At 40.0% G+C, this 24,369-nt stretch overlaps 1 protein-coding gene, 1 non-coding gene and 1 pseudogene across 4 annotated transcripts; all 3 read left to right on the top strand.

Annotated features, from left to right (window-relative positions):
* The first annotated feature begins 7,933 nt into the window (after positions 1-7,933).
* LOC116746563 lies at positions 7,934-8,018 on the top strand. Its single transcript, XR_004347810.1, has one exon. It is a non-coding gene; the product is annotated as a small nucleolar RNA Z195/SNORD33/SNORD32 family (small nucleolar RNA).
* Positions 8,019-8,095: 77 nt separating this feature from the next.
* LOC116746072 lies at positions 8,096-8,448 on the top strand (annotated as a pseudogene).
* A 9,470-nt stretch (positions 8,449-17,918) lies between these two features.
* On the top strand, positions 17,919-23,504 carry TMEM100 (transmembrane protein 100). Of its 3 annotated transcripts, none has more exons than XM_032616949.1 (3): positions 17,919-17,954; positions 20,651-20,793; positions 22,288-23,429. In XM_032616949.1, exon 3 carries the CDS (start codon positions 22,352-22,354, stop codon positions 22,754-22,756), a length of 405 nt encoding a protein of 134 aa, XP_032472840.1. In that variant the 5' UTR covers positions 17,919-17,954; positions 20,651-20,793; positions 22,288-22,351; the 3' UTR covers positions 22,757-23,429. The 3 variants fall into 3 exon arrangements, with proteins under 3 accessions (XP_032472840.1, XP_032472838.1, XP_032472839.1); XM_032616947.1 differs by lacking the exon at positions 17,919-17,954 and adding an exon at positions 18,248-18,328; XM_032616948.1 differs by lacking the exon at positions 17,919-17,954 and adding an exon at positions 20,412-20,506 and having other exon boundaries at positions 22,288-23,504.
* The last annotated feature ends 865 nt before the right edge of the window (positions 23,505-24,369 follow it).

Raw genomic sequence — 24,369 nt, 5'->3', positions numbered from 1 at the left:
TAGAAAATACAAACACATGGAGGTTAAAAATGCATTACTAAACAACTGAAAGATCACTGAAGAAATCAAAGAGGAAATCAAAAAATACCTAGAAACAAATGACTATGAAAACACGACCATGCAAAACCTATGGGCTACAGTAAAAGCAGTTCTAAGAGGGAAGTTTAGAGCAATACAATCCTACCTTAAGAAACAAGAAACATCTCAAATAAACAACCTAACCTTACACCTAAAGCAATTAGAGAAAGAAGAACGAAAAACCCCCAGAGTTAGCAGAAGGAAAGAAATCATAAAGATCAGAAGAGAAATAAATGAAAAAGAAATGAAGGAAGCTCTAGCCACGATCAATAAACTTAAAAGCTGGTTTCTTGAGAAGATAACCAAAATTGATAAACCATTAGCCAGACTCATCAAGAAAAAAGGGAGAAGACTCAAATCAATGGAATTAGAAATGAAAAAGGAGAAGTAAAAACTGACACCACAGAAATACAAAGGATCATGAGAGATTACTACAAGCAACTCTATGACAATAAAATGGACAACTGGGAAGAAATGGACAAATTCTGAGAAATGCACAACCTTCTGAGACTGAGCCAGAAAGAAATAGAAAATATACACAGACCAAACACAAGCACTGAAATTGAAACTGTGATTAAATATCTTCCAACAAACAAAAGCCAGGGACCAGATGGCTTCACAGGCGAATTCTATCAAACATTTAGAGAAGAGCTAACACCTATCCTTCTCAAACCCTTCCAAAATATAGCAGAGGGAGGAACACTCCCAAACTCATTCTACAAGGCCACCATCACCCTGTTACCCAAACCAGACTAAGATGACACAAAAGAAGAGAACTACAGGCCAATAACACTGATGAACATACATGCAAAAATACTCAACAAAATACTAGCAAACAGGATCCAACAGAACATTAAAAGGATCATACACCATGATCAAGTGGGGTTTATCCCAGGAATGCAAGGATTCTTCAATATACACAAATCAGTCAATGTGATACACCATATTAACAAATTAAAGGAGAAAAATCATTTGATCATCTCAATAGATACAGAGAAAGCTTTCCACAAAATTCAACACCCATTTATGATAAAAACCCTCCAGAAAGAAGGCATAGAGGGAACTTACCTCAATATAATTAAGGCCATATATGACAAACCCACAGCTAACATGGTTCTCAATGATGAAACATTGAAACCATTTCCTCTAAGTTCAAGAACAAGACAAGGTTGCCCACTCTCACCACTATTATTCAACATAGTTTTGGAAGTTTTAGCCACATCAGTCACAGAAGAAAAAGAAATAAAAGGAGCCCAAACTGGAAAACAAGGAGTAAAATTGTCACTGTTTGCAGATGGCGTGATACTAAATGTAGAGGATACTAAAGATGCTACCAGAAAACTACTAGAGCTAATCAATTAATTTCATAAAGTAGCAGGAAACAAAGTTAATGCACGGAAATCTCTTGCATTCCTATACACTAATGACAAAAATTCTAAATGCGGAATTAATGAAACACTCCCATTTATCATTGCAACAAAAAGAATAAAATGCCTAGGAATAAACCTATCTAAGGAGACAAAAGACCTGTATGCAGAAAATTATAAGACACTGATGAAAGAAATTAAAGATGATACAAATAGATGGAGAGACATACCATGTTCTTGGATTGGAATAATCAACATTGTGGAAATTACTATACTACCCAAAGCAATCTACAGATTCAATGCAATCCCTATCAAACTACCACTGGCATTTTTCACAGAACTAGATCGAAAATTTTCACGATTTGTATGGCAACACAATAGACCTCGCATCGCCAAAGCAATCTTGAGAAAGAAAAACGGAGCTGGAGGAATCAGGCTCCCTGGCTTCAGACTATACTACAAAGCTACAATAATCAACACAGTATGGTACTGGCACAAAAACAGAAATATAGATCAATGGAACAGGATAGAAAGCCCAGAGATAAACCTAAGTACATATGGTCACCTTATCTTTGATAAAGGAGGCAAGAATATACAGTGGAGAAAAGACAGACTCTTCCATAAGTGGTGCTGGGAAAATTGCACAGCAACATGTAAAAGAATGAAATTAGAACACTCCCTAACACCATACACAAAAATAAACTCAAAATGGATTAAAGACCAAAATGTAAGGCTAGACACTATTAAACTCTTAGAGGAAAACATAGGCAGAAAACTCTATGACATAAATCACAGCAAGATCCTTTTTGACCCACCTCCTAGAGAAATGGAAATAAACACAAAAATAAACAAATTGGAGCTAATGAAACTTAAAAGCTGTCACATGGCAAAGGAAACCATAAACAAGACCAAAGGACCACCCTCAGAAATGGAGAAAATATTTGCAAATGAAGTAACTGACAAAGGATTAATCTCCAAAATATACAAGTAGCTCATGCAGCTCAATATCAAAAAAAACAACCCAATCAAAAATGGCCAGAAGACCTAAGTAGACATTTCTGGAAAGAAGATATACATGTTGCCAACAAACACATGGAAGGATGCATGCAGCACTAATCATTAGAGAAAGGCAAATCCAAACTACACTGAGGTATCACCTCACAGCAGTCAGAATGGCCATCATAAGAAAAGTCTACAAACAATAAATGCTGGAGAGGATGTTGAGAAAAGGGAACCCTCTTGCACTGTTGGTGGAAATGTAAATTGATACAGCCACTATGGGGAGCAGTATGGAAGTTCCTTAAAAAACTACAAATAGAACTACCATACGACCCAGCAATCTGACTACTGGGCATAAACCCTGAGAAAACCATAATTCAAAAACAGTCATGTACCACAATGTTCATTGCAGCTCTATTTACAATAGCCAGGACATGGAAGCAACCTAAGTGTCCATCAACAGATGAATGGATAAAGAAGATGTGGCACATATATACAATGGAATATTACTCAGCCATAAAAAGAAACGAAATTGAGTTATTTGTAGTGAGGTGGATGGACATAGAGTCTGTCACACAGAGTGAAGCAAGTCAGAAAGAGAAAGACAAATACCGTATGCTAACACATATATATGGAATCTAAAAAAAAAAAAAGTTTCTGAAGAACCTAGGGGCAGGACAGGAATAAAGATGCAGACGTACAGAATGGATTTGAGGACACAGGGAGGGGGAAGTGTAAGCTGGGACGAAGGAAAGAGTGGCATGAACTTATATATACTACCAAATGTAAAATAGATTGCTAGTGGGAAGCAGCCACATAGCACAGGGAGATCAGCTCGGTGCTTTGTGAGCACCTAGAGGAGTGGGATAGGGAGGGTGGGAGGGAGACGCAAGATGGAGGAGATATGGAGATATATGTATATGTATAGCTGATTCACTTTGTTATACAGCAGAAACTAACACACCATTGTAAAGCAATTATACCCCGATAAAGATGTTTAAAAAATAAAGTAAAATAAATGAAAAGGAAAAAAAAGAGTCATGTACCACAATGCTCATTGCAGCTCTATATACAATAGCCAGGAGGTGGAAGCAACCTAAGTGTCCATTGACAGATGAATGGATAAAGAAGATGTGACACATATATATAGTGGAATATTACTCAGCCATATAAACAAAACTGAGTTATTTGTAGTGAGGTGGATGGATCTAGAGTCTGTTATACAGAGTGAAGTCAGAAAGAGAAAAACAAATACCGTATGCTAACACATATATATGGAATCTTAAAAAAAAAAAAAATGGTTCTGAAGAACCTAGGGGCACGACAGGAATTAAGACGCAGACTTGGAGAGTGGACTTGAGGACACGTTGGGGGGGAGGGCTGGGACAAGGTGAGAGAGTGGCATGGACATATATATACTACCAAATGTAGAATGGATGTCTGGTGGGAAGCAGCAGCATAGCACAGGGAGATCAGCTCAGTGCTTTGTGACCACCTAGAGGGGTGGGATAGGGAGGGTGGGAGGGAGACGCAAGAGGGAGTTTATATAGATATGTGTATATGTATGGCTGATCCACTTTGTTTTACAGCAGAAGCTAACACACCATTGTAGAGAAATTATACTCCAATAAAGATGTCGGAAAAAAATTTACAAGCTATTAAATATAAAATAAGCTTCAAGGATACATTGTACCACATGGGGAATATAGCCAATATTTTATAATAACAATAAATGGAGTATAACCTTTAAAAATTATGAATCACTCTGGTGTATACCTGTAACTTATATAATATTGTACATCAACTATACTTCAATAAAAAAATATTAATCTCATCCAAAAAAAGAAAAAAAATAGTGATTTTATACTACCTTTCACTAACCTTTGCTATTTTTTGGGTTTGCTTATATTATTTTGGAATGAAAACCTAGGTTATTACTGTTATGGTTTACAACATCCATACTGTCTTTAAAGAATTATATTTTTATGTTTGCAAATTGCTTCAAAACCATGCTTTTATTGTTCACTGTTAGTTCTTTTAAGCTAAGTCTCTACTGTTCTTGAATTCTTAATTTTGACCCATCCTTAAAGTTCTGTAAACATTGAGGATTGAAATTTAGCTTTAGGGAGAATAGCTTGATTTGTGTTCTTCTCTAGAATACATGATTTTTTTCTGTTTTAAAAGGCTCAATTCATGTAGAAAGCTTGATTTATCTTTTATATTCAAGAATTTTGCCTGGATATACCTAGGCATGTGTTTCATTTATTTTTAGTGAAGATTTTAAAGCTTCAAACTTAAATATTTCTTTAGCTTAAAAATTTCTTCTTCTGTCATTTAATTTTTGCTTGTGTTCTCCTGGTTTCATTTCCTGCTTTGGAATTCCTACTTTGTGTAACTACATGTTTTGGACTCCTTATGTCTTATCTTTTCTTTCATTATTTTCAATTATTTATTATTTTCCTGTGAATTTTGAATGCTCAAGTTTTTCTTCAGCTTCATTAATTGGATTTTTTCAGTGTAATATAGGACATTCACTCCTTCATTGGTGGGGGGTGAACATAGCAAATATATTTCTAATTTTCACCTAGCTTTTCCAGACCTCAGATTTTTCCTTATTCATGACAATCAACCCTCATTCATTTTGGAGATGAAGTATCTTTTAAGTCTTTTTAAATATTTGCTCTTTGATTATGATAAATATATTTTGGTGCAGTTTAGTAGAAAAGGATAAGCAGTGCAGGGAAAAGAAAGTGGCAGGATAAATATTTGGCAGTATTGTATGTTGCAAATTTGAGTACTGGTGTATCTTTTTTAGATTCCAATGTTAATTATGGAGTGTTATCAATTTTGGCTCTAGTTTCTAACATATCTTCATGGAGAATATGAGACATAAAAGGAAACTTTTTAAAATACAGCAGTGAGGAAAGCTGAGGCAGACTAAATATGCTCCCATAAAGATGGGACATCCTTGCAATGGCACACTATGTAGCCATTTTGATGGTCCACTTATTGACATGGAGAGATGTTTGCCATACACAACTAGGGCTAAAAGCGAATTTTCAAAAACTGATATACAGCTTGATGCTATATTTGTGGGAAAAGTAGCACACATATTAATCACTGTCACAGGCTGGAGAAAATTGTGATCTTTTTGTTCAGAACAGTTAAGTTTGCCAAATCAATACAAACTTGTAGTCAGTAGAGGGCGCAAGGAGAGAGAGAAGGAAGTGAAGTGAAAAAGCTGATGTATGAGCAGGATGAAGGTTTTCATAACACAAAGATTATTCTGATTTCCTTTCCATTCATTTATCCAAGAAAATTTCAAAAAGATCATAGAAGCATAACTGAAGTTTGACTATTGCTTTTACAGCAAAATGTTTGGCATTATCTAGAGAGTCAAAGCACGTACTTTCAGGGGGTAAGGGGAATAGAAAATAATTGAGTGCCTATTTGGTGGCAGGTACTGGCATATACATTATATACCGTGGTCTCCTATGTAGAACATATTTTGATGTTTCATCAGACATTGCAGGCAGATTAACACAGCCTTGATGAGGTTTTGATTAAAGAAAACGTCTATAAAGCTTAGAGATACTGACAAAATCTGATGGCTACAGATCACTTTATAGTTTATTAAATGCTTTCGGATTTACTATTTCATTTCATATAACATCCTGTAAAACAGATCCTTCTTTTAAAGATGAAGGCTGAATAATTTATGGAGTGTGGCAAAGTTAAAGATTCTCTCAGCAAGGCTTGTGTGTCTGGGCATGCTGATTTCCATATGCTGTCTCTCAAATAATCTAGAAATCTTCAGACATAACACCTTGGCCCCATGAAAGAGCCGCACGATATGAGCAATAGTTAATACCAATGCAAATCAAAGAATTTTGGTCCTCCATTATTTTTTTACAGGATTTGACATTATAACTCACATCTCTGACTCCTGGATTAATTAATCTAGCTTTGGTGGTTTCCAAATGCTAATTTGGAGATGTGCACTGAAAAATGTGAAAAATAAAAGCAATTTCATGAGGTTATATCCTGTTTTTGGTTTTGCTCTGAAGTATTCTCTCTTTTAAGAAATAATCATGATTGTGGATAATGGTACGCTGCTTTTTTTTTTTTTCTTTAAAGTATTTGTTTCACAAAAGAAAGCAAGCTCATAGATACAGATAACAGATTAATCGTTGGGGTGGGGGCAATAGGTGAACTGTTTCGATGTTTTTTTTGCTTAATTTACATAACTTGAATTGTTCTTTTAAAAAAATTACACCACGTGTGCAGAATCTGGCACAGCTTAGGAATTCCCATCAGTGTTAGCTCCATCCACAGAGATGCCAGCTGAGACTCACATGGGACCTTTGTCCATGTCTTCCATGACATGACTTTTACTACTTGCCAGTGGTCAGCCCATCCAATTCCCAACTGTCATTTTTCTGAGATAATTTGCCCAGCGTGTGTGAGTGGGAAAAGGGAGAAGAAAGGCAGTCAAGAAGATTCATTCCTAGGGCATCTGGATACAGATCAGGTCTCCTCCTATGTGCAGGTCATGCAGACTCCATTTAGATACAAAGGGGTGGGACTGGGTTCCTAGGGAGAAATTAAACCTCTTCACTTCTGCCTGGTCTATATGAAGCAGTTCCCTGGTTACCTCCTCCAGGCTTTGTGATTGGTTGGCTGTGGAAGTGAGGGAGGAGGGAAGTAAGCTGCTGATGGAGCTGCAGCAACCCGTAGTTGCAGTCCTGGGATGGGGAGGGGAAAGGAGGGCTGAGCAGCACGGGGAAGAAAGAGTCATTTCTCTCCACCGACTGCAAACTTCGTGCTCATAGCTCACATCTGTCTGGAATCCAGAGGCCTCTTTGGCCAAGGAGTCCACAATGCTGGATATTTTCATCCTGATGTTCTTTGCCATCATAGGTCTGCTCATTCTGTCCTACATTTTCTATCTGCTCTCGGGGCTCGCAGCAGTGGCATGGAGCCTGCAGGAGAACAGCTCAGGGCGGGAAGGATGAAGCTGACTGGCCCAGCAACCTGCTTGTGGACACACCAGTGGATTTTTGCTTCTGGTCATTATTTTGGGTATTGATTCAAAAACAAAACTACAAGAGATCCTGTTTTCCTATGTTTTTCTCAGATGCATTGATGTAGTATTTCACAAACCACTCTGAAAAGAGTGAGAAAGGCCAACTTCTTTCTTAGAGACCTAATTTAAACTACAATTAATATTAAAATGAAAAATAAAACCCACAATACGAAGGATTTTTAGGTAGAATGGGTTGGGAATGGTGTGCAGGGAAGGAGGGACTATTACTTCTTAGTTTTTTCTTCAAGTCAGGTGGTCAAAAATAGTTTGAAATCCTATATCAGTCTCTCCCTCCTCATTTTACTTTTTTACTGATCTGAGTCCCCAAGGAAACACAGTTTTTGATCAGCAATGAACAATCCTGGATCCTCAGGCTGCCAAACTTTTCAATAAAGCTGTCCATGAGGTTGGTGATGAGGACTTTTCTCACTCATGTTCGAGTTTCCCAACCATGAGATGATTCCACACGCATTACCATCTGAGGCCACCTTTCTGCCTGCCTGGGTCAGGCAGCAGGGTCCTCGCGTGCCCCACTGAGCAGGGCTGCTGTCCTCTGCCCACAAGCATGCTGCCCCATAAGACCAAGAGAGGCCAGGCTGCTCTGGACCACCTCAAGATGTTTGATGGGATCACGCCACCCTATGACAAAAAAAGCAGATGGAGGTTCCTGCTGCCCTCAAGGTTGTGCATCTGAAGCCTATGAAAAAGTTTGCTAACATAGGATGCCTGGCTCGTGAGGTTGGCTGGAAGTCCCAGGCAGTAACAGCCACCCTGGAGGAGAAGAGGAAGGAGAAGGCCAAGATCTATTACTGGAAGAAGAAGCAGATTATGAGGCTCTGGAAGCAGGGCAAAAAGAACAGAGAGAAGAAAATTGACAAATTCACAGAGGTCCTCAAGACCCATGGATTCCTAGTCTGAGCCCAATAAAATTGACTGTTTATTCTTTAAAAAAAAAAAAAGCTGTCCAGAGCTTCCCTGGTGGCACAGTGGTTGAGAGTTCGCCTGCCGATGCAGGGGGCGCGGGTTCGTGCCCCGGTCCGAGAGGATCCCACGTGCCGCGGAGCGGCTGGGCCTGTGAGCCGTGGCCGCTGGGCCTGTGCGTCCGGAGCCTGTGCTCCACAACGGGAGAGGCCACACCAGTGGCAGGCCTGCATACCGCAAAAAAAAAAAAAAAAAAAAAAGCTGTCCATGAGTTCTTCATATAAACTAGTAGACAGGTACATCCATTCTATAAGTTCTCTAAAAATTCTCACAATAGAAAAATTTTAGTGGCTAATGAGCAGACAAATATCCTCCAGAGCCATCTTCTTACAAACAAATCTCAGAAATCTGCCTAAGCTGTTTTAAAAAGAAATTGTAAGAAAAAATTTGGAGCAGAATAATTGTCAATTTGTAAGGAAAAAAAGGTCCTATTCATTGCTCTAAGCCATGTGTTATTGTAAAAATACACAGAACTCACTATTTTAAAAACACCTACCACCTCTTTCAGATGAGATATCCCCAAGCCCTATGTTGAAAGGAAATTATTATTTTAAGCTTAAAGAGATGATCATGAAGTATAGAAAAAATTGGAAAATAAAGATTAGCTGTGATGCATTTAAAAGTAATGGAATGATTCATGGTAGCTTTCTGACATGGTCAGAAACTGCAAAGAAAATACTAAGAGGGAGTCAGTTAACCTGTGCAGGCTTCAATGTTCTCAAATTAAAATGGAAGAGCTAGACTAAATGGTTATCAAGCCCTCTTGCAGCCCTAGCAGTATATGTGTTCAGGACTTTTTGACTTGTTTGTATAGTTTTACAATTTGTGAGTGCTTTTGCAGCCTACATGTTTGGGGCATGAAATGGTTAGTGGGAAAGTCCTGGCCGGTTGCAGCTGGAGGAGAGTTGATGGTGGTACACACACACACACACACACACACACACACACGCTCACGCATGCATATCAGAGTCCACATTTCCATGCGACAGAGGTTTTTCACAGCTGAGCTCAACCTGGAAACTAATTCATTCTGCTAAAAGAAGGGAGGGAGATCTATAAACTAGCCCACCACAGCGCTGGGAGAGCATGGAGGCAAGAGTGATGGCATGCCCAGGGTGTAAAAGGAAGTCATAAAAGTAGGTAAGCAGAATGAGAGAGAGAGGTTTTTGAAGGTAATAAATAACTGGAGAGGCATTCCATAGGGTGTATTAGAGGAAAAAAATCTTTACAAAGAGTGGATGAGACTCCTTATTAATGCCACATGTTCTGTGCAGTTGCAGGTGCAAAACCTGCTAATTTCCTGCCACTGATGTTAAAGGTCAGGAAACAAGGAAGCCACAGTCCCAACACAAAACAGAATAGGGCTCAAAGAATGGGTTTGGCAGCTCCTGGAGGCCACAGAGCATCAGACAGACCTAGAGCAGAGAAGGCTCCCTTAGGCCTGGCTGGGTCTTTATCAGACCCACACAAGTGTATCTGTGGGCAGGGAGTTGAAACTTTAGGGTTTCTATAGTGTGTTGTACAGCATTATTCTTAGTCTTTGTGGTAGTCTCATTCCATATCACAGGTTCAATCAGTTCAACAAAGTTTCTAGTATTTATAGTGTTCCACATTAAAGAAATCCTCTAGATACTGTTATAGAACATTGTATTGTTTGCACAGACCTGAATTTTCAGTGCTACCCAGACTTTGTGCCCAGAGGATAAAAACATGACAGCAGCATGTCTTCCTCAGAACACATTGCCTTGACTAGGCTTCTTTCTGCACTTTACACTTTCTTAGACCCACTCACATTCCATCCACATACAACCCAAAGGCATAATGCTGATGTTTACAATGAGGGAAACTGAGGCACAGAGATGCTAATGGATGTGTCCAGAGTCACCACATTTTAAAACGTAGAGCCAACCAAGATAAGCTAAAATCCAGGTCTTCTGACATCTAGTACCTCAATAAAGTTTTGCTAAGGAAATGTGTATTGCATGCCTACTGTGCATCAGGTGCTACGCCTTGGCACAGGGGACACGAGGATACATTTTGCAAACCCCCTACTCTTGAACTCTCAGAATCTCAGAGGAGATAAACTAGCAAGCAGAAACTTTCCACATTATTTGGCTAGGGCTATGATATTTGTAAGTGTAGAGCAGTGTCCACAACCAGGTACAATTTTGCCCCCCAAGAGACATTTGGCAGTGCGTGAAGACATTTTTGGTTCTCACAGCTCAGGAGTTGTTACTGGCATCTAGTGGGTAGAGCCAAGAATGATGTTAACATCCATCAATGAAGAGGACAGCCACCCACCACAAAGAATTATCCAGCCCCAAATGTCAAAAGTGCCTAGGTCGAGATACCCTAGCATAGAGCAATATAGGGACACAGTGGAAGTAAAGTCAGGTCTGCCTGGTCCAATGACAGAGGAGGACTTATCAGGGAAGTAGGTGTTGCTTGAGGTATCAGGAAAAATGAGTAGACATCATCCTGAGTATAGGTAAGATCCAACAGGCAAGAGGAACATGAAATAGTGTGTTGTATTTGCAATTTGATCTAAGCTGAAGCTGACCCTTCAATGAAAAGGGACCATTGATGGTTTTAACCAGAGAACCATGTGGTTAAGTGCACATACTCAATAGTTTGCTATATTAGTGTCAAGCAGAGGATCTCAAACTTCATTTGGGATGTGAATAAAAAATGCAGGTTCCTGACCTACCAACACACACACACACCAAACATCCTGGTGCAATAATACAGTAGGTCTAGGTAGAACCCTGAAACACGTATATTTTTTTTTTTTGTAAGTACTCTGTGCAATTCTCATGCAGGTAGTCCAGCTCCTCACTGGTATACAGAATATATTTGATGGTGGTAAAATTATACTCCTACCACAAAGAAAACAAAAAGGAATTTCAGAAAGAGAGGAATATATAGATTCATCCTTGTCTCTGCTCTAATCCATAATGTGAGGATCTGAACTGGGTGCTTATATAGGAATCTGTGTTAATGCAAGTCATAAAGCAGCACAGCTGCTCCCTTCTGGATTCTGTGACCTGAGACAGAAGAAGCACTAAGGAAGTGCACACTCCTTGTGACATACTCTTGGCAGCCCCTGGGAAGCTCAATTGCTTCTCCAACTTGAAAAATTCTGTGTCCCAGAGCCTTCTTGGTACAGCAATACCTGCTTCCTGTTCCCAGAGAGACCCACCCTTGGGCTTTCCCACCAGTCTTCCCTAAACCTGGCTGCTCCTGTGTCCTGTCACGTTAAGATGTGAGCTGAGGTCTCAGACTTATATCTCATCATGTCAGTCACAGCAGAGTAAGGCTCCACCAGCGGGAATTCTGCCCCTGATGCTTGCCTTCCGAATTCAACTTGCCATCTATGGCTTAACTGATTTCCTTGGACACCTCACACTTCTTATGACATTGGCTTTGGATCAGCAAGAGTGGAAATTAGTGTGTAAACACTGCAATCCTAGAATTTCTGATTTGAACTGGAGGAAACCTTTGCACTGCAGTCTGTCTCTGAGCCAGATGTCTGCAACTCTCCTCTCAGGGAAATAGATGAATATCCACAGTAAGAGGTCAATGGCTTTGCTGACAGATGCTGCACCAGGGAATATTTTTTTTAAGAGATTTCCTGGTAGCTAGGGTAGTTGTGTTAGCTATTTTCCCAAGTTGTCTCATCTACGTTCTCTAATAATGACATGGGAAATTATAGGACCCCAAATAGGATTTTTTAAATGGAATAAAAGGAAAGAATAGTAAAGAACCTACAGAGGGGACCCTGAGATCTGACAAATGGGACCCTGAGAGGTTGGGTGTCTTGCCTAAGGTCAAAAAAAGGGAAAAAAATGATTCAAACCCAAGTTTCCTCACTTTCAATTTATGGCTGTTTTCATTGCACAACAAGAGTATAGAGTCAGAAATGTTAATTTTGTTGTGAAAGTGAGCCAAAACCTTACCCTGTAACCCGAGAAAGAAAGAACAAGTCATATCAGAGCTGTAAAGAAGCCTTTCCAAACTAAGTTTAACTTAGAAGATAAATAGAAATAGTCAGGGGAGAGAGGTTCCCCTGAGACCATCGAGCCCCTCAAATTGGAAGTCATCCAAAGATATTGATGGCAGATTTACTGACCAGGCTCAGTGGCCAGTTGGAGTTCAAAGTGGACTTGATGCCCTCAGTGTGCATGATGGAAGAAACATCGTGTTCTCATTCTGTGGCCGTGCACTGTCTTGGGATCATTAGTTTTATCAAGTTTTACAAGTGCTTTTACAAAGACAATAATGCCCATTTCCTGTATAGTTTACTTAAATAAACAAGGAGACAGCAAGGTACCATCTCCTTTGTGAAGCAAGACTTTAAAATTTTTATCTAAAGAAAGAAAGCAAGGGGTCTGTTCTCTGCATTGTTCCATAAGATAAGTTCATAAGATAAATAGTTTTAGTTTGACCTCAGTTCAGCTGGGTAAATGGTTCCCTTTCCCACTACCCACCCACGTTGTGAACACCAAAGACTTTTTAAGTGGATAAAAATATTTCCAAACAGTTTCTTGAGCTGATCCTGTTCTCATCAATGGGTCACTACAGGGGTCCTGTGGGAAGGTGATTGCATGTTTTTTCTGGCAAAACAATTTTTTCTAAACCCAAGTTTATTCTGGGGTGAGTGTAAACTCCCATGAGCAACAGAAAACATGCATATCATCTGAACACAGAAACAATAATGCATAGGGATAAACTTTGGAGTCAAACAAGCTTTGGTTCCAGTTGTGGGCTTCACCATCTTCTAAATGGTGACTTCCCCAAACAAGTCCCTAATCTCTTCATTTATATAATGGGACTGTCTGGCAGCTACCTCTTGGATTATTTATGAGTATTAAATGAAATAATAAATCTATAAAAAGTTTATAACACAAACTAAATGTTCAATAAATATTTGTTGATTATTAGGTACAGCCTCTTTTGGGGTCTACAGGGTACCCACCATCCAAAGAATACTGGAAAATGCAAATAATAATTGAGTAATTCAATTATAACTGAATAACTAATGTAATTAACACTAAATAGCTGGACACTTTGAAATAATCCATTTGAAAAATGATCTGAGCTTTCAAGTTTATATCTGACTTCAATGTAGAGTCATCCTTTTACTTGTTCATTTATTTGGCAAAAACTTTCCTTATGCATATAATTACTAATACTATCCTTCAGGAACTTATGGGAGATTTTCCAGTCAACATGATCTTGGTAAACCCTAATGTGAAGGCTTGCTTACAATGCATGAGGCCCAAAACAGGACATTTCTAAAGAAATCCATAGTGGACTGAGACTGCCATTTTTTTTTAAAGCTTTAACTCATGGAGCAACATAAAATTAGCTCTTAATTTTAATAACAGACAAAGGCTGTTTCTCCAAATGTGAAGTGATTGGAACTCTCTATATGAACCCTTGGAGTAGTGATCAATGGGAGAAGAAAACATTTTCATTCCCAGAAAACATCTTTGAGGTGCTTTTTTCATGCTAGACACTGTACAAAAAGAACTACATACTTATGTTCTTGTTTTTGAGGAGTTTAAAGTTAACCTTTAAAATTGAATCAATATATTATTTGCATATAGTCAGTACATTTAAAGTCTCAAGTCTGAATTCTTAAAATATTTATTTCTTGTTCCAGGCAGAAAGTTAGCAATCTCAAATCATGTATGTATACTGCATATGTACCTGCCATTTTGTGTGTTTGCATGAAATGAAGTGAATTATAAATTCAATCATAATTTTAGTGGGAAATTCATCTGTGAGACTATGACAGCATTATTTGGCAACTAAGACAATGCTTCACAAATTAGTAGTCAGGCAGTAATGCCACTTTCTGTAGCATTTGCCTCTCTGTTGGAGAAATGGATAGCTATGCTAACCAAACTAAGTGTATACCCTCCGCACCCTGCCCTCTATTTCTGCTGACAGTATCACCAAGCTATTAATTACTTAGGCTTAAAAACCTTACAAACCCCTCTCCCTTGGTAATTTTACCCTGTGAAATCCATTGCCAACTTTTACCGATTCTACCCATTGTAATGACTCCCCACCTGTATGCATTTTCCATTATCAGGCCCCCAGCACTCTCATGTGGACAGTCACAAAGGTTTTCTAATTTGCACACTTTCTGGCTTCCCCATTTTGACTCCCCAACCCCAGCCCCCCACCCCCGGCCCTGTGCATCCCAACACTTTAATTCCAGGCTACTACTGACAAAGCACAGAGCCGACCATGCCATCCTATTCAAAACCCACATTGCTCTCAATATAAAGTCCAAACTCAACCCTGAGGCAATGATCTCACCAGCAACCATTTCCAGTCTTATTTGGACTGCTCCCTGTCTGCCCCATGCTCTCTGAAATTCAGCCACACAGGCTACTCAAAGCTCTCTGCAGATTTGTACTTTTCTGAGCTACATTTATATATAGGCTCTTCCTTCCAACTAGAATCACCTTCTCTCCTTCCCTACCTACACTGTCAAGTACCAATCTACCATGAAGCTTTCCCTCCCACCTGGACCAGACTGGTTTCATCTTCCAGGGGTCTCCCATAGCAGTTTGGTATTCCCTCTAGCAGAAAGATTACCTGTGGCTTTCCTGTCCTAGACTGTAAGCTCCCTGAGAGCAGAAATCATGCTTTACTTACTGGTTTCTATATGCTCAACTAGAACATTCAACAAGTTCTTGGCACCCAAAAGGTATGTAGTAAGTATCAGTGCATCCCAGGCAAGTTAAAGACTTAACGCTGCTGAGTTTTAGTTTCCTCACTAGTAAAATAAAAATACAAAGACCTGAGACAGGGACTGTATATTGGTGGTGCATATTAGATGATTGATAAGCCTTATTGTGCTCTCTCCTCTTCAAACTGGATGTATCATGTAGGTCGACTCAGAATGAAGCAACCTGGAGTTAGACCTGGGGATAGTGGCACCCTCTACACCCCCATTTCTTTCTCTAAAACATGGAGATAACAGAATCTACTTGTGAAAATAAACTCAACATTCCTCTTACTTAAGCACAGAGCTTAAAATCTATGGTTTCAACTGAATATTTCATTATGTGGAGGAGGGCCAGACTGGTGAGCCCATCCCATGCCAGTCATTTCAAGACCAGAGCTACACAACTGGGATATGGTGAATCGGGTCAGAAGGTATGTTCTGCTCTATGAATATGGAACAAGAGAAGCTAACTGACCCTTACGGAACATTGTAGATTATTAACTTTTAGAAAATTTTACTTGTTACAGGATGGTTTCAAATCCCCAGGACCAGACTGATGTTGAAACCTAGAAATGTTGTGCTGATTTGGTGTGGATTGGGGTCACACGATGTTCGTGCACATCATTTTATGGACGAGTGACATTTGTCACCAGAGGCTAGGGGGAGATTGCTTCTGTAAAAAGGCATAGAAGGGCCCCATATTATCAGGGATCTAGAGGAGGGGCAAAGCGGGGAGGGTACTGTTGTCCCTCCCTTTCCTTCTCTGGAAAAGGCAAAAATGGTGAGCCTTACAAGGCCCTGAATACATGATCCATAGTCCAGTAGGGGAAGCTGACCCAAGTGCTGTGCACTTGTCTTGGGAAAGTGTCAGTCCAATTTGCTATAACTCTTTACCTCTGAGCTTCCTCATCTTAGTCTTCCAAAAATATAATGTACACAAATATAAAGGATTGTGCCAGATACATGGGGATGTTATCATAGCTGTTTTAGTATATACTCAGATTTTGAAACAACAAAATCAGCTCTTCTCATCTGAGGCCAGAATGACAATTAGTTCTTGATGAAGTGAAAGATAGTTTATTCATCCTTCCCTAAGGTCCCACCATGTTATTTGATTTCAGCAATTCTGTTTTTTTATGTTTATGCAATCCTTCATAGTGACTCAGAACAAAATGGGTAAGAGAGTGGTGACCAGAGTGTACATCTAAAAGATGTGTTTTTCTTTCTATATCTGTGTGGATTTTATGAGTATGGGGTACCTTAAAATTGACCAGCAAATAGTAAAATATATAGTTATATCTGAGGCATACCCATTATTCCACTTGTTACTATCAGATCTCCCTATTTGATGTCCTAGACCTCAAAGAGAAGTGCTTTGGGGCAGGGGTAGGAGTAGAAATAATATGACCTGTTATCCAAAATGAAAACACAAGCACAGATCACTTTCCAAAATGTCCATGATTTCAGAGTTTAAATGCAGACACACCCTTAAAAGAAGCATTGGAAAGAAGAAAAATTGGCCAGCTTCCCAAATCTCACTGAATCCAACTGGACTGGGTGATGACGGAGATCAAAGGCATGTGGCGACTGGACAGAGAACTGGGAGGAACTGGCATCTTCAGGCCTGCTGAAAATTAGCCACATGAACCACACCAAGCCAAAGCAAACTGAAAGTAAATATGGGAGAGTAACTGAATGCACATGGGGGTGCTCTTCACCAAATGAAAAGTTTGTGTGTTCCCAAAGGAGAGATTGCCAGGTCTTCAACAGCATCGACCCATGGCAAAAACAAAATAGTACCCTTTCTAATTGACAGACTGAACCCTTTTGGCTTCTACTGAAGGGACACAGGCAAAATCTCCTCTTGGTCATGGTACTCACGATTTTCCTTGTCCTCTTCCACTTCTATATCTCCTTTCCCTAAATAACTTTGTTTCTGTCTTGTTTCTAAGTAAAATGAGATTTTTTTAAATTTGGGGGGATTTTCTCCAGAACAGCAAGTGTTCCTAATTCTGCTTTTTATGATGCCTTTGGTGGAAGTTTAGCTCAGTTGCTCAGAGCTGTGATTTTCCTGTGTACCACCATTTCCATGGTGCCTTGCACCCCTCTGATGAACAGCACTGATAACACCTCTCCTCTGGCTTTAGGGAGAGTGTCCACACAAGGAACCAAATGCCATTTCGCCCTCAATGGATCTCTTCTTCCTTTACTCCTCTATTACTTGCTTGTTATGGTGAAAAAATTAATTTGCCTTTTCACTCCCCACTGCACATACTCTCCCAACCCTACACCCTCCGAGAAGTATAGAACAAGGATTGCAAATTCTTTTCTGCAGGTTCACAGTATTAGAGAGAGATAGTATCAGAATGGGGGTTTGGATAGGGAAAACCTTGAAAATGGAAGCCCGAATGAGGATACAAAGAAAGAAAAACAAAGGAAGACACTCTTTCCAAACTTGGGTCCCTTTAAAAAAAAAGTACATGGATTCCATTTTCATAGAGGGACATATGGAAGAAAATACAACAGCACTTAAGGAATTTCCTCTCATCAATTTTTCTCTGATCCCTTAATTGTGTTTAAGCCTTGGTGAGTACTTTGTTTACAGTCCCTAGCGTAGTGATTTGCATCACCGTCTCTGGCTAGCTGTTGGCCTGGCTGGGAGCTGGCAGCTGTGTCAGTCCAATTCTGGCTGGGAAAGGTAAGGATCTTTGCCTTGATTTTTGAAACTGGGAAAGAAATGTGGACTGTCTTTGGAGGGGTGGGGTGGGGTAGGAGGATGTAGATTTAATTCATGAATTAGAAGCTTTCTGAAAAGTTCTCCAAGCTTAAAGGAATCTCCTGGAGCCTTCTGTTTAAAAAGAACCAGAAAGATTTCCTCTCCCTTCTGAAAGAAGTCTTGCAGATAGAAGGCTGGTTGCTTTGTGAATGAGATTTTGCATTTACGGGCAGGTGTCTCTTAAGGCACTCTCAGGAATGTTTAATATCTTATAGGTGCAGAGAGGAGGGAGGAAAAATCATTCAAAGACATCAGGCATTGATCACTAAGAATTCTTTGAATTTTAATTTGAAGAGGTAAGAATCATTTAAAACTGCAGGTGTTCTTGGGTATCTATTCTTTAGATATTTCTGCTTTATCCCAAAGCTTTCTACTTCTCTGTATTTATCCGTACAAACCATAAGCTGTCTACTAGCAATCTGAAGATGTGCATCTGTGTATCTGAGCAGATGTACATACTCTGAAGAAGAATTAGGGTGAATGTAACATCTGAAGCCTGAAAAGGCTGAGGAAAGCTTGGGTATTAGGAGCAATAATGACAGACCAACCCTGCTCCCAGCACACAGATGCATTCACTGTCCCTCAGTGTAAGTTCAGCCAAGAAGTCACCATCAAAAAAAGGTGCCTCTGGCTTCTCTCTGGAAGGAGTTCAAATGATGTACCTTTGACTTTGACAATGGGGGAACATGGTCAACAGGAAAGGGTGATGATATTCAAAGCTTCAGTGGGGTTATTGGATTATGTTGGGGAGAAAACAGCCCTGCTAGAAAGTAAAGAGGAATTGCCCCCGAAGGCCACAGTTCACAGTGGGAAGACTGCTGCTCTCATAAGGAGCTTCTCAAGAACCTCCAATTATGTGGCCCGTGGCTCCCAATATCCCTGTCCTCCCAGGGCATTGCTGGCAAGTGCTGAAATGCCGTAGTTCTAAGTACCCCTTCTCAAACACCAAGTGACAGCACTCCTCCTGGAGGATGAATGTGTCCCTTTACATCCCACATTTTTAAAGTCTGAAGATAGTCCTGGCCGAGGCCCTCCAGGTACTCATCAGCCTCAGCAGGCTGGGCTCCCCCGACTCAGCCAGGCCTCAGGAACTTTTCAACTTTATTTCTTTTTAATGAAGAAGCCCTTTCTCTGATTTCCATTCTGGTCCCTCTCCCTTTATGACAAAATCACCAAGGTATGATTTCTAGACAAGGATGGAAAGAGTGGGCTATCGTAGAACAGAGACGAGATGCCTGAGAACATCCATGCCCTCCACCGGAAGTTAGAGAAATCTAACAACTCGAGAGAAAGAAGGAAAACAAATCTCTTCCAAGATTTAATTTGTATTTGTAGTATTAGTTGCATCAATTAAAAAGATATTCAAACTTGTATGGATTAAAAATAGATGACGGATAACTTTTAGCTACAGAAGTATCAGGATAATCTTATAATAGTCACCCAGTATTATCTCATTTTTCCCTCCAGAAGACAATCTGGGGCTTTACAATTTTAAATAACTTATCTGCAAGAAAGTCTAGGGCTCTAAGTCCATTTGCAGACAGGGGGTGGGAAATAGACCTTTATTGTTTGAGAGCGTGACATGTCAAGCCATATATGTTTGAATATTTAAAATACCTTGCTCCTTTAAGTGGGTCAAGGATCTGCAGATTGACACCAGCCAGGAGCTTGCTACAGACCTATTAAATCAATCTACATTTAGCAAGCTCCTTACGTAATTTGTGTGCTCCTTAAAGCCTAGAGTTCAAACCAAGGGTTTCTCTCTGTGTGAACTTTGTCAGATTACTTAACCTCTCTGAGCCTCATTTATAAACTATCTATAAGCTCATTTGTAAACTAGTGAGAAGTCATGTTAATGCATGCACCTTGCAGGTGCTCTATAATGACAGTGATGGTAATGATGATTTCAGCATTACCAAAGTTACTCACTTCCTAGCACAAGTAGTAATCATGTTTAAATCAAAATGACTGTTTTCCCCCCTTAGTCACAAACATTTGTATCTCCCACCCTTGTTCCTAAATGAATTAATATCAAATAAGAGGCGGGGGGGTTAAGCTTCAGATGGCCAGCACACATATATGAAGAAAGAATACTCGGGAAACCTGGGAACATAGATTTTTGCTGGCTTAGAGGTTGGATTCAGCTGCTCGATGACTTCACAGCTGTTCCTCCCGCCCTAAAAGTGTCTATCCCTTCGGCTCTGTCCCCTCAGCTGGGTCTGCAACGCTGACTCTGGGATTTTCTTGTGAAAATGCCTGCTGGGCGGGAGGAAGATCTGGAGGTTGGCTGGGGAAAAAATGAGTAATGCAAAGCAGTGCGCTCAGTAAATGCTGCAAGAGAAATAAAAGTAAAAGCTGCCTCCTGTCTCTGGGGACTCTAGAATGATTCTGACTTATCATGTCACTGAGCAGAGCTGGGGGAAACCAAAACTCGGAATCTGCTGGCAAGGAAAAGAACGAAGAAAAAAAAAATGGTAGGGAGGGGCAATCCGGCGGGGGAGGAAATAAAAAGAGAGAGAGGGAAAGACAAGCGTCATTTAGGAAGAGGTAGAGTAAAAGAAAGAGCTCCAGGATTTAAAACCTACCATATAGTATTTTGTATCTTTTCTTTTCCCCAGAGGAGATCCCTGTCCTGTCACTTTATTGACAGACGTGCTGTTACAGGCTGTCTTCCCAGAGGTCGCAGAAGAAGCTCAGACGCTGCTGTTCCTTCCCTCCCAAGTCCAGTGGTCTCCCTGGTAATGGATTGCTTCTCTCTGAGGTACGGGTCAGTGTAAGTCTTTGGGGGATGGAGCTTCATTTTCAGGTTAGCTGAAGTCTCAGCTTTGGGGTGAAGATTTTTTTTCTTTCAGACAGAATCTCAAATATCCTTTTACTGGCCTAGCCAGTATTCAAGGTATCATTGAACTGCAGTGATTAATTTGGTGATTAAAAATCCTATGCAAATAGGCAGCTCTAACTTTTAGTTCATTGCACAAGGAGTGATATTTTTGACCTCCCAGAGCAAGGAAGAAACTGTGAGGTTTGATTTGGTGTTGAATTAGTTTTCAGTGGGTGCTTAATATGGTCAAAGTATTCATCTCACTGAAATCATCTCCAGTATCTTCCTTTAAATGCTTTCAATAACTATAACTGCTCAACCCTTTAGCTGTTGGATCACTTCTCGATGGTAAAGGAGAATGACTTACCATGTCTGAACAAGAGAAGAGTGTTCACTGATTTCTCATAGATGGCGTTTCAACCAGAGGATTTTGATCGAGAGTCTCAGATTTCACCCTGAAATGTTCAGATTCAAAATATTTAGAAAGATACAGCGCAGCGCAGCAAGTTTTTGTACACAGCGGCGTGGGGTAAAAATGAACTTGTAAATCTTTATGCTTATCTAGTATGCTTATTTTTTTAAAACATGTGGTACATATAATATCAAAATTCCTTGTTGAGTTTAATGGAAAATTTGTGAATTGATAGCTAATTATCGTAATAATTGATCTTCTCTTTAACATAAAAAAACCACAAAATTTTGTCCCAAAATCGTTGAATTATTTTTCTTATTTTTCCCTTTTCAAATGGATCAGAGGATATTGCCGCATTTTAGCTCACAAATCCTAGCCTTATTGTCCCTGAATTTTTGCCCAGCTGCACCCCTATCATGGACCCAGGATGCATGTTTCGCTGTATTTAATAGTTACAACAATAAAGACTTGTTAACTGTCAGTTGATGTAGAAGAACATCATTTGTACGCTGATTGCTGGTCTTGACGTTGCTTTGGTGCACAGCTAATGGGCAGTAGTTTGGAAAGAGTGCATGTTATGCCCGGAAACGCCGGCAGAGTCTAGGTTGCTGTGAGCGTGGAAGGGACTGTGTGAAGTGTTGTTTATAACGTGTTCTCCTCTTGAATGAGGCTGTTTTGGGATTAAGATTGAGGCTTCTCTGTGTGTTTAGAGGAAAGAAAAGCAATAGACAAAGCAGAAAAGCTTGTAAAACATTTGCAGACTGCCAGGGTGTATTAAGCACTGTAAAGTGCTTCCTGCTTTTTATATCTTCCCTTTCTTTGTGGTTCTCTGCTTTATCTTGCTTTCTTCTCAATGCAACGAGAATGCAAACAATTAGGAAAAAAATATATTAAAGTTGATTTTCACATGCATCCATGCCTCCTAGAAAAGAACACAGTGGTCTTTCCCCCAGCTCTTTACTCCTACTTGTGAGGCTTACTCTGATGCATTTAACTGGCATCTCCTGTCTTCTCCTCCACAGCTTCCACCCTGGTGAGACCGCCCGGGTCTAGTCTGTGAACTCAGCTAGGAGACATACTGTAAAAATGACCGAAGAGCCCATAAAGGAGATCCTGGGAACCCCGAAGTCTCCCAAGCCAGTGACAATGGAGAAGAGCTCCAATGGTGAAGTCATGGTCACCATGGTCCCCCTGGTCAATGAGATTCAGTTGACAGCCGCCACGGGGGGTGCTGAGCTCTCCTGTTACCGCTGCATCATCCCCTTCGCCGTGGTGGTCCTCATCGCCGGGATAGCGGTCACTGCCGTGGCTTACAGCTTCAATTCCCATGGCTCCATCATCTCCATCTTAGGTCTAGTCCTTCTGTCATTGGGACTTTTTTTGTTAGCCTCCAGCGCCCTGTGCTGGAAGGTGAGACAGAGGAGCAAGAAAGCCAAGAGGCGGGAGAGTCAGACGGCTCTCGTGGCAAATCAGAGAAGCTTGTTTGCTTAGGACTGAATGAGACCAAACGGGATGTGTGGTCTGAAGGACCTGCTCTCACTTCGTCCGCCAGTGCACCCGGGACTGGTGTGGGAGAGGATGGACTTGGCATTGCCACAGACCAGAGGCATGGGGGTGGCCTGAGGGTGGAGGATGGATGGGGTTCTTCTCTGTGAGCAATGACTTGTGTCTTCGATGACAAACTTAATTCTAAGGGCTGTTTCTAAGACTGAAAAATCAGTGTTTCCTCTACATTAAACATTTTAGGGGTCATGGGAGGTGTGCGGCATTAGACAACATTTGGTTCACCTTGGAAAGTAGGCAAGAGAAGATGAGTTCTGGCACACCAGCAACCTGCCTCCAAAAGAGATAACCCACGCTATTAGGATGTTATAAAAATGTTCTGCTGAGAGTCTAAACTGCCTTGAACTTTGCATACTCCTGTGAAATTCTGTGATCATTTTTTTTTCCAAAAAGTTGATTCTCTAGCATCTGTTTTATTTTTCACTTTCAGTAACTCATCACTGGTGGTACTTTTATTGAAGAATAAACTAATTTTTTTTTATGTTTTAACATTGGACAGTTTTTAGATGATTGTAATGCTGTGTCAGAAGTTTAAAAAAAAAAGGTAAAATGTGTAGCTACTCGATGACATGTGGGGATAAATTAATATTAAAATAATCCAATATAGCACTTTTGATGATTTTTATATTAAAGTTTAATGTACATTTTATTCAAAATAATAAATACTCATTGCTGCTGAAACTTCTTAAATGGTTATTTCCATTGTAGTTACTGTTACTGCAGTTCCAGATTGCCCATCTTTCCTTGCCTTATTAGCAACAACATCTCAATTGTATTTCTCTCAAATGGGCATGTTGCTTCTTCCTAACTTAACTAAAAGATTTTTATTTTTTATCACATCATTTTTTTTCACGACTTCTGAAGAGTAATATGAATTATGTTTATTCTAAAAGATTTATATGCCATTATAATTAGGAAATCAATGCCTTGGGTCAGGAATTTTATAATGTTATAATGTGTTGTTAAATGTGTGTTACATATTTATCAGATCAGTTGTTAAATATTTGCTTAACATATTTTTGAGCACCAGCTATATACCAGGCATTGTGTAGATTCTCAGGCTGCTTAACTGACTTAGCAATAATACAAGGCAAATAACGTTACTGCTTGAATTCTGTGAATATTGAGCAGCTAGGACTCTACGCCATAACTCTAACCAGAAATATCCCCAGTTCATGTCGTTTAAACCATATTAAACTAGAGAGGAAAGATAGGCACAAAGCCTTTCCTAAACCTTGGAAAAACAAAGCAAAACAAAACAAGCCTAGCATAGCACTTTCGATGAAAGGCATTCTATCAAGGACTTTAATTAAATGTGGCAGGAGCCCTCTGGCACTGACTGCTCCCTGGTGCTCAGGTGGTTTTGTTAAGGGGAGACACCTTGATGACCTAGTTTCTCCTGGCTTTGAAGGTCAGACGGTGAACGTCTGGAGTTGTTGAATACAATTATCTTGAACACATGCAGGTGAACACTCCTCTGGACCAAATGCAAGTGTATGGCATTGTGTTTATGACAGTGGGAGGGATACTGTGTTTTGACA

Source organism: Phocoena sinus, chromosome 20 (genome assembly GCF_008692025.1).
Source record: "Phocoena sinus isolate mPhoSin1 chromosome 20, mPhoSin1.pri, whole genome shotgun sequence".
In the NCBI taxonomy this organism is placed as follows: Eukaryota; Metazoa; Chordata; class Mammalia; order Artiodactyla; family Phocoenidae; genus Phocoena; species Phocoena sinus.
This window is presented reverse-complemented; position numbering and strand designations above follow the sequence as displayed.